Genomic DNA, 10,527 nt, shown 5'->3' with positions numbered 1-10,527 from the left:
GATCCCACCCACCCCCAGCATGGACTGTTCACCTCCCAACCCTCTGACCGGAGGTTCAGAAGTGTGAAATGTAGGATCTCTAGACTGAAAAACTCTTTCTTTCCCTCTGCCATCAGACTCCTAAACAGCTGAGGAGTTTATTACCAGGAAATACGTCATGTACTGTTTACATTCTCAGTTTGCACATGCATAATTGCACAATGACTGTTGACTGCTGCACATGCTGCTCCCATGTAGCATACATTCTCTTATTATATTCTTATATATTTTATTATATTGCTGCATTTGCCACTTTAAGTGCCTTAGATTTTGTGTTATTTATTTACTTTATATTTCATTTGTATTTTGTAGCATTCATGTAGATGGCAAGGTAAGAATTTCATTGTACAGGGAAACATGTTTCCTAATTGTGCATATGACAAATAAACACTTTGAACTTGAGTCAGAGTGCACGTATCATAGAATGTCATGTCAGCAAAGCTTTATTACAGATCACCTTCTCTTGATCTTTAAGATCATTGTAATCTGTAGATGTCAGCATTGTCATTACTGTTGTATGTGTTCCAGCACACTCACACGTGTGCCCACACATGCTGGCCTTTGCGTTTCTGGGAATCACATTAAATGCATCCTGTTGCAGGGTCAGAGCAGAGGTCAGTGCAGGCCTGCATACTTTCACATGCGCACTGTCATGTTGGGTCTCATGAAGGTCATAGGTTGTACTGTGATTCTATTTTGGGGTGTATGTGATACTGTTGTGGTTGTACATGTTTTTGCAGTAAGATTGGGTTTGCCTTCTGTAAGCGTATCCTTGGATCTCCTTGCTGTGTCTCATGAAAACACAAGTCCAACACGTTACAAATTTCAGTTTTTGTTGTAAGGCTATACTTCCTATGCTCAGATTTTTGTTGTTGCTCAGTGTGTACTATGTGTAAAAGATTTCCAACCAATTCCATCTACTTTCTTACCTTGACTTTTTGCTTTGAAACCCAATTACATTTTTAACCACACATGAATACACCAACGGTTTACAGAAAAACTCATTTCTGTCTGGCAAACACATCTACTCTGTAAACATCTCTGGGCTGCACTGCTGAGAGTCCTACAGTGTTTGCAAGTGGATAGACAAAATATTGGTTGGTTGTTTATATAGCAAACATCATGCATTTGATGCAAATCCTGTAACATCAGCTCATTTGTTGTAGGGACAGAAAAAATGTAGCTGTGTTTCACATGAAGTTATAAATGCTGAGTTTGTTAGAGTCAAAATTTAGGTCTGCAGAAAGCCTCCATTCAAATAACTCTCTGCCTCTGCTCTCGCTTACTTTGTTAATGGGGTTGTGTGGTTTGGCTCTTTTTAGGGTCTGTGTTGAATATGATGGAGACTGACATAGACAGTCATGCACGTACACACTGGTCTTGTTAGCTACCCTCACATTCTCTGGCAAAATCAGTTTGTTCCAGTTTTATAATGAGGAGATTGGACTTTTGAAGCTGTGCCACTGTTACACTGAAGAGGAAGCTAGAACACTACCTCATAAACACACTGATCTGGTTTTCATTTTCTTGTACTTTCTCATATTTCAAAGGAAAGACCTCTTCTATTTTAGCATCAACTTTATGAAGATGCAGACCAATGAAATCTTATTTACAAAATTTCAAATGGGTAAAAATCTAAGAAGCTTTCAACTAACATGGCATTGGTTGCTGGAAATAACAGGCTGTCAATAAAGACTCAGTAGTGCTGCACTATCATTCTTTATTGTAAAACCAGAATTTCATTTGCACATTTGTCAGTACAATACACATAAACCACCTTCCTAATATTGTGTAGATCTCTCTGGTGTTGCCAAAACAGCTGTGACCCATTGAGGCAAAGTCTCCACAGACCTCTGAAGGAGTCCTCTGGCATCTGATACTGCAATGTTGGCAGCAAATTCTTGATGTCCTGTAAGTTGTGAGGTGGAGCCTTCATGGATCAAATTTGTTTTTCAAGCATGTCCCACATATGCTCCATTGCACTGAGATCTGGGGAATTAGGAGGCCAAGGCAACAGGGAGCTCTTTGTCATGTCGTTCAAACCATTCCTAAACCATTTTTGCAGTGTGACAGAGCACTGCATCCTGCTGTTTTTCCTGCCACTGAAGGAGTGTACTTGGTGTGCAGCAGTGTTGAGGTAGCTCGTACGTGTCAAAGTAACATCCACATGAATGGCAGGACCCAAGGTTTCCTGGCAGAACATTGCCCTAAGCATCACACTGCCTCTGCAGGCTTTGCCATCTTCCCATGGTGCATCCTGGTGCCATCTCTTCCCCAGTCAAGCATTGCACACAGGATGTAAAAGAAAATGTGATTCATCAGACCAGGCCACCTTTTTCCATTGCTCCATGATCCACTTCTGACACCCACAACAGGCACTTTTGGCAAAGGAACTGGGTCAACATGGGCACTCTGACTATCCCACAGCTATGAAACGCTGTATACAACAAGCGGACATCTGTCTGCCATAGACAGCATTATGTTATTAAACTATTTGTGCTATAGTAACTCTTCTGTGCAAACGGGCTAGCAAGACGGGCTAGCCTTCGCTTCCCAAGTGCATCAGTGAGCCTTGGGCACACATGGTCCTGTCACTGGTAGATGCTCTGGCCCAGTCGTCTACCCATCAGAATTTAGCTCTGGCCATAGTCACTATGATCCTTACACTTGCCCTGTTTTTTATTTTTGCTTCCAACACATCAACTTCAAAAACTGACTGTTCACTTGCTGCCTAATTTATCCCACGCCTTGAAAGCTGCCATTATAACGAAATAATTGATGTTTTTTTGCTTCACTTGTCAGTGGTTTTAATGTGTTTGCTGGTCAGTGTGAAACAGTGATAACACTCTTACCCATGAACTTGAGGGGACCTGTGTCTCAGCACTATCTAGGAAGTGACATGTTAACAATTAGACATTAGAGTAGGGCTCTAACTGTCCCTCAGTCCTTTTAGTTTTTTTTTTTTTTTTTTACATTTTTCTGTTTCACTCTCCCCTGTCTCTTTCTGTTCTTTAAATACAATTTTGGTAAGCTATCTTCTTCCTCTATCAAATTTTTCTAACATGTTGGCTGCTGTTGCTATCCTCTGCCCCCTCTTTGACCTTTGCTTTATTCATTTTTACTTCATTCTGTTTTGTTTTGTGTGGTGTTGAGCTCTAGGCACCTGTCTACAGTTATTCTCTCTCTCTCTCTCTCTCGTCAACCCCTTTGTATTTGTTTTTCTCCCATTTTCTTTCAATGTGTTTCTTCTCTCTCCCTTCCTCCTCCCTTTCCTCCATCTCATTTGAAAGAACTGGCTTCAGCAGTCTGCCTGAAATGAGCAACGCATTCCCACACATACGCTGGGTGCTACTGCCCCCCTCCACGCTAATCACAGGGTCTGTGTGTGTTGTCATCTGTGTGTTTCTGGCCGCAGCACAGCAGTGAGGATAATTTACTTCCTGTGCGCTGCTAGGCAGCCCAAGCTCATTCTGCCGCATGCTGCTTACTGCCACCATTATGCGTACGAATTCCCTGCTGTCTCCGCTACTGCTGCTCACAGAGAGTGTGAGTGGAGGTTAGACGGGGAGGAGAGAGGAAACGGGAAAGCAGCACTGGCGGATAGAAACAAGAGTTGGATTTGATATTGGATTTTACATGAAGATGTGCTGGGTTTGTTTACCTGGAAATCGCCCTGTTTATAGGATTTATTGCTGACCTTTGCTGACTTTCCTGAATTGAGCACATATGTAAGAGGGAATACCGTGTATTTATGTGCTGGTATATATGTGCGTGTGAGCGAGCGTGTGTGTGAGTGGGTTTTCCTGATGCGGTCAGAGCGGGCTAGCCGTGTGTGTATCGTGGTGCTAGAGGAGGTGGAGGAGGATGAGTCCTGTTCTTCACCCCCACCTCCTTGGCCCAAATCATCCCCAGACTTAAGATCCCATCATGCCCGTCGAAGGGCTGCCGCTCAGGACGACAAGGTGAGATGGGCTCTTCTGTTTGGTTCACTGTTGATTGAACTACAGTTTGCTGAATCTTTGTTTCATCTGAGCTTTTGCCACATTTAGGGTTTATTATGTAAGTGTACTGTAGACAGCTCGCTGTCTCCTACCTGTCCTGAAGTATATAGTTACACATTCAGTGCCCAATGCAATACAATGTACTGCCAAGAGATGTATAGTCACCAGTATAGCCCTGCCATATGAGATGTCTGTGGTTTGTATAGATTATCAGCACAGGTTGTCCCTTTTGTAGTCTCCAGTGTTGGCTGTATAAAGGGCAAGCCTAGCAGTAAACATAAGTCATTCATTCTGTGAAAGCTGCTCTTTGAACTGTACTCTGACAAAGGGGAAAGCCGGAGTAGATGTGCTGGCTCTGATGATAGGGTTTGTACTCTTCTGTGATCTCTGTCATAGTTTCAGTGGTCATCAGTGTTATAGGCATGAGACAGATGCTGATATGCCTGACAGCCCCACTTATTTTTAGTTAGGATAAAATGAGAGAGGCATGAGGGAAACAGAGTAAGGCTGAGGTAACAAGCAGGCTCACATCATGTAAAGCTGAATGACATCACAAGTATCACAGCTCTTATCACAGTGAAAGAGTACATGTAAAAAAAAGTTTATCAATGAGATAGGATTTTATAAGCTTCATATAGTTAGTATACTGCAAATCAGGGAATGGCAGTATACAATAATGTAGAAAGGCTTTGAAATTTGAAACGCACATATTAGGCTCTCCCTTAAAATCAGTAGCACCATGTCAACGTTCTTAAATTTGTTCCCCTTGTCACAATTTTCACCGCTAATGCAGCTTAAAGAAAAGCTCTGTATTATCAATATTATTTTTTAGAGAAATTTCTTAGTCTAGAACATAATGAAACAAGTAAACATTTTATCAGGTAACAGTAAAGAGAGAGTAGTGGACTCCTGCTCTTCTGTTGCTCAGCAGTACCGCCTCAAGGTGACTGCTCAGCAACACTGTTAACAGATCCCACTCAGTGTCAGGCAGCACCATGCTCTTATGTGACTGCTCAGCAACACTGTTAACAGACCCCACTCAGTATCAGACAGCACCATGCTCTTACGCTCATGCCAACTGTGTAGAGTTAGCCACACAGATGTAAATTAAACTAAGGTGATAGATAGTAATAAGGAAGTGTGATCTTATTTATTTGCCACTTCCTTCTAGAGAAATTTGACTTCTAAAATCAACCATACCTTGTATAGCATGTTGAAACTGTCCTTGTGGTGTCATGGAAATGCTTTGATATTTATAGAAATTTCCTCCATATTTCACTTGTCTTTTACATTGCTGTTTATATTCTTTTTATCTGGCCTCATGCCACACGGCAACAGCTGCAACAGACAGACTCAAATATCCACCTAATGCTGCATGCATGTATTTATGTGTTATATTCTACAGCAGCTAGTGTCATAAACACATTTGGTGATATAAAGCCTTTTGTGACCTACTGTATGGCTCCTTCCTAGCTCAGGATTATAGTCTGTGTGTGAGATTCTCCCATCATAACTCTCACTGATAACACAGTTGTCAGCATAGAAAAGTACTGCCTTGCCAATCGAGGCTGTAGTAATGTGCGCCAGCATTTCCTCATCTTTTTTTTTTTTTTTTTTGGTCTCTGTAGCCATCTCTGTTAAGAGCCATCTTCAACGTGGACCCAGATGAAGTTCGCTCCCTTATATTCAAGAAAGAGGATGTCAACATTCAAGTAAGTCACTCTTATTACTCTTTCAACTGAATGTTTTTATCATTGCACTCCTATACATTGGTCTTTGACACTATGGCTTCACACACACACACACACACACACCATGAAACACAAAACAGCACCAAGACAGCAGCAGTCAGCCAGCAGACTGACAATTGATTGAGTTTTTTTTTTTCTTTTTTCAATCGATTGACTGACTGAGAGTGCCTTTTGGCAGCTTCTTACCTTCCTCATTTTCTATAGCTGTCAACCAGGACAGGACACCTGAACAGTTTGTAACACCCCATCGTTTTCTATGGTTTAAGGACATGACATTCACCTGATCTTTCTCCTTTTTTTCCTCCCTCCACATTTCTCTCCCTGAATATATTTCCTCAGTTTACAGCCCATTCCAGTCTATTCTCTCTGCGCTCCTGGCTTTCTATGGCTCTATAGTGCTTGGTCATCACACTGAGTCTTCTGTAGTCAGCAGCACTGACCCAGACTAAATGCATGCATGTAGCATTTGTTTATAGCCCCACTCTGCTGATTGCTTTTACTGCACTGAAAGAAAGCGATGTGGGGGTGTGGTGGCAGGGTGTAGTGGAGTGATAGAGCGAAGCGAAGAATACAACTGAATGGATGATGAACATTTTCCCCCTGTGGCTGCTGTCTTACATTTCTTGTGGTCTGCAGTAGTGTGACGGCTTTGGATTTTGTTCAGGGCACGTCATATGTACCTTCACTCATTCGTGATATGTGAGCATTCGTTACAAAGCCCGTGTCTGTATAAAAAAGAGAAATGATACTCTAGTCTAATTCGTTTTTTGGTGTGTTTTTTTTTAATCCCCTGTCAGGACAATGAGAAGCGGACACCACTGCATGCTGCAGCCTACCTGGGAGATGCTGAGATCATTGAACTGCTCATCCTCTCAGGTAAACACTACGGCCCAGCTCTGCTAGCTACAGTCAGTGTTGCCAACTAATTTCAATGGAAAGTTGGTAAAGCCTGCTGGAAAGGTTGCTAGATGACATCACGTGCTAATTTGATGACATCATCGTATACTCAATACTTCCATGCCATTAAAACTGAATCAAACTCAACAGAAGTAACAATAAGTGTAATAACAATCTAAGTTTACAGTCTGCTATGCCAATATGAAAGGGTAAGCTTGTATGAAAGAAGCACATACAAATATTTCATATTTATGCAGGTATAGAGAGACTGTAACTTTCTACATGTAGACATGAATGCCCTGACAGTATTTCTTTCACCTGCTGCCTTATTGTTAACTGAAAAATGTTATATATAGATACATTAACCATTCAGTCAGCATATATCAAGCTGTGGGAAAATATCAATAAGGATGAAACACCAGCTCTGGCATGCACATGCACAGCTCATTCATGTCTCTGCCTGCAGGACCTCACAGGCAGTCTTAATGACTTTTCTCCAGAGAAACTACTCTGTCCTAAAAGTCGCTCAATTTGTCCCTAGCCAGTTTTTTGAAAAAAGTAAATCTAGTAACAAACTTGCTAAGATGGCATCACTGATAATCTTTTCAGCCATGTATTTGATTCTGTTTCCAACTAATATCTATTCACCTCTAGTCAAATGAAATGAAATGTCACTTTCGGCTTTTCCTGTTAGGGATCGCCACAGCGCATTGGCACACTGATGATTCGCATGTTGACATTTGGCACATGTTTTACGCCGCATGCCCTTCCTGACGGAACCCTGACTCGAACCTGGGCCGCAGCGGCGAGAGCACCACTAGTCTGTCAGGGAACCCTGTCCACCTCTAGTCAGTTCCACTTTAAAACTTAGTCATCCATCCACACTGGCTTTTAACAGCTATTCCTTTGTTTGCATCTATATTACCTCTCGTAAATGTGTTCATACTCATTAAATCTTCATTTATCACCATATTCACACTGCAAAGTTGTATTGGCAGTTCATTTATTATAGCGAAGAGTCTTAAAATCTTAATTTCATAATTTTTCTTGAGATTTATATTAAAATAATTTTACAATGCAAAGCAGATTTTTCCAAGAAATACTATTATTAGAGCTTGAAACCAAAGTAATGTTGATTTACCTTATTTAAGTATAATGAGCTGTATCAAGACAGTGTTTACAATGATTAAAACTTAACTATGAACAAGATGATGATCTATCCCCCCCCTCCAAAATAATATATAATTTATAGCCTCTGTGTTACATTTCCTTTCCTCTTCAGAGACCTGTCTATTTCTCATCACTCTCATCTTTGCTTATTTCCTCAGCAGTTTCCAAACTTGTGTGTCTACTCACTGCTCTCTTGGTAATAGGTGACATTTCCTGGGATTAATCAATCATCTGATAAATCTAGCTTTCTGTGAAGTCAGATAAGAATGTCAGGAGGTGGGGTCAACCCAGTTGTAACACAAGAGGTGTGTGGTAGGGGTGTGTGTGTTGTCTGTTTCTCAGCAGGACGAAGAGCTAGCAACAGGTGTGGCATCAGGGCTATTTTAACCCCTGTGTCAAAGAGGATCATTTCAGTTTTATATCTTCCAGGTACTACTGGCTCACAAGACCCCTTTCCTGTACAACAAGTAGAAAGCCTTTTAAACCATTGGTTGCATTTTACTTGTTGGTATGTTTTGCCTCTAGTATATTGCTAAATGATCAGACATTTCTCCAAACTCTAACCATGTTTGCCTTTGCTATGTCTGCCATTGTTGACATTTCTCTGACATCTCTCTTGTTGTCCCCCCCACCCCCCCCCCACCCCACCCCACACATACACACACACACACACACACACACACACACACACACACACACACACTGTTGTCCTCAACCAAGGAGCCAGAGTTAATGCCAAAGATAGCAAGTGGTTGACTCCTCTTCATCGAGCTGTCGCCTCTTGTAGTGAGGTAACACATTACACAAACACACACTAAATGTGTACACTGGACTCACTTGCAATCCTGTAATTCTGCTCTTCTCTGTCACTAGTAACTGCAGTTAGGTTTTTAGTTAGGCTTTTCTTACTATGGACAAACTATAAATACAGAAATAAATAAGTAAAAGAATAAATAATTAAATAAATGCATAACTACGTAAAAGAAAAAAGTAATAATTATATGCTAAAATAAATATAGAAAAAAATAAATGTAGTAATAAAAAGGAAAATAAATGAATAAACAGAATTCTACCACTGAACCACCAATGCTCACGTTAACAAACTCTTTGTCAAATTCTAAAAAGTCTGTCGTACTTAAGAGGACGAAGATTGGCTTAATTAGAAATAAATAAATGATTACATTAATGCATAAATAAATACAAAAATAAATAAGTAAAGGAATAAATAATTAACTAAATGTATAATTAAAAGAACACAAAATAATTATATGCTAAAATAAATATAGAAAAAAATAAATGTAGTAATAAAAAGGAAAATAAATGAATAAATGCTAAAATAAATACATAAATAAATAATTAAATGCATAAATATATAACTACATTATTTAAATGTATTTTTAAATTGTTATATGTCTACATTTCTACAAATCTAGTTTTCTTTTATTTACTTCTAATTAAGTCATCTTTCATCCTCCATACACTGCAGATAAACAAAAATATGGATGCTTTTTTTAAATATATATATAATCTGACCTTAAAGGGGAAAATGGACATAACCACTGTGCAGTGTGCTGGTGTCTGATAAGCCTTCAGAATCTCTTGACCTGTTCTGCTTGTTCCTGGGCAACATGCCCACACTAACAAAGCCTCATGCAACATTTCTCCTTCCCAGTGCTATTGTAGGCATGAAGGCTCCTAAGAATAGCAAAGTCTTTTATAACCACCAACATGCTGTACAGCCACCTGCACAAACTGGCATCTACTTTGTTAGAACACAGAAGCATATTAGAAAATCTGTCTGCACCCCTTTTCTGCACATCCTGTCACATGTCTATTCTCTTTCCAGGATGCAGTAGCAGTTTTGCTGAAGCACAGTGCAGACGTTAATGCCCGGGACAAGAACTGGCAAACGCCACTCCATGTAGCAGCTAGCAACAAGGCAGTACGCTGTGCTGAGGCGCTGGTACCACTGCTAAGTAATGTGAATGTGTCTGACCGGGCTGGACGCACCGCCTTGCACCATGCTGCCTTCAGTGGACATGTAGAGGTTGGTCTCTTCTTCTTATGACTACTTATAGTAAAGACAAATATATATCAGCATCTATTTAATTTGCTTTGTGTTTTTTCAGATGGTGAAGCTGTTACTGTCTAGAGGAGCCAATATTAATGCTTTTGACAAGAAAGACAGGAGAGCCATTCACTGGGCAGCCTACATGGGTGAGTAATACGCTGTCAATTTAGTAAAGGGGACAGGGTGAAATGCACTGGGTTGTCTTGAGTGATTGAACTTGACTCATCTCATTTTCTCTCCTCTGTTTCAGGTCACCTGGAAGTAGTGAAGTTACTGGTGGACAGTGGAGCTGAGGCCGACTGTAAGGACAAGAAGGCCTATACGCCACTTCATGCAGCCGCCTCCAGTGGCATGAGCAGCACAGTGCATTACCTGCTGAGCCTGGGGGTTCACGTCAGTACAAACACATATATGCACATACAGTGGGGCAAATAAGTATTTGATACACTGCCAATTTTTCAAGTTTTCCCATTTACAAAGAATGGACAGTTCTGTAATTTTCATCGTAGGTACACCTCAACTGTGAGAGACAGAATCTACAAAAAAATTCCAGAAAATCACATTGTTAGATTTTTAAATAATTTATTTCCATTTTTAA

General features: G+C 40.5%; 1 protein-coding gene across 4 annotated transcripts in view; it reads left to right on the top strand.

Annotated features, from left to right (window-relative positions):
* The window catches only part of LOC109968112 (serine/threonine-protein phosphatase 6 regulatory ankyrin repeat subunit A-like), a 24,508-nt gene that overhangs the window by 4,885 nt on the left and 9,096 nt on the right, over window positions 1-10,527 (top strand). The window contains exons 1-7 of one of the 4 annotated variants that reach the window (XR_002276051.1): window positions 3,345-4,001; window positions 5,669-5,752; window positions 6,589-6,667; window positions 8,579-8,649; window positions 9,705-9,905; window positions 9,988-10,075; window positions 10,180-10,322. Coding sequence is in view for 3 of the 4 variants with exons in the window: in XM_020614150.1 (XP_020469806.1) it covers window positions 3,846-4,001; window positions 5,669-5,752; window positions 6,589-6,667; window positions 8,579-8,649; window positions 9,705-9,905; window positions 9,988-10,075; window positions 10,180-10,322 (822 nt within the window). In the remaining variant the exon portion in view is untranslated. Of the gene's footprint in view, window positions 1-3,344; window positions 4,002-5,668; window positions 5,753-6,588; window positions 6,668-7,784; window positions 8,288-8,578; window positions 8,650-9,704; window positions 9,906-9,987; window positions 10,076-10,179; window positions 10,323-10,527 lie in introns of those variants that run through there. The other 3 variants (XM_020614150.1, XM_020614151.1, XM_020614152.1) reach the window with 3 other exon arrangements.

This window comes from Monopterus albus, unplaced genomic scaffold (assembly GCF_001952655.1).
Source record: "Monopterus albus unplaced genomic scaffold, M_albus_1.0 scaffold143.1, whole genome shotgun sequence".
Classification (NCBI taxonomy): Eukaryota; Metazoa; Chordata; class Actinopteri; order Synbranchiformes; family Synbranchidae; genus Monopterus; species Monopterus albus.
The sequence above is the reverse complement of the archived record's forward strand: the minus strand, read 5'-3'. Positions and strand labels throughout refer to the sequence as shown.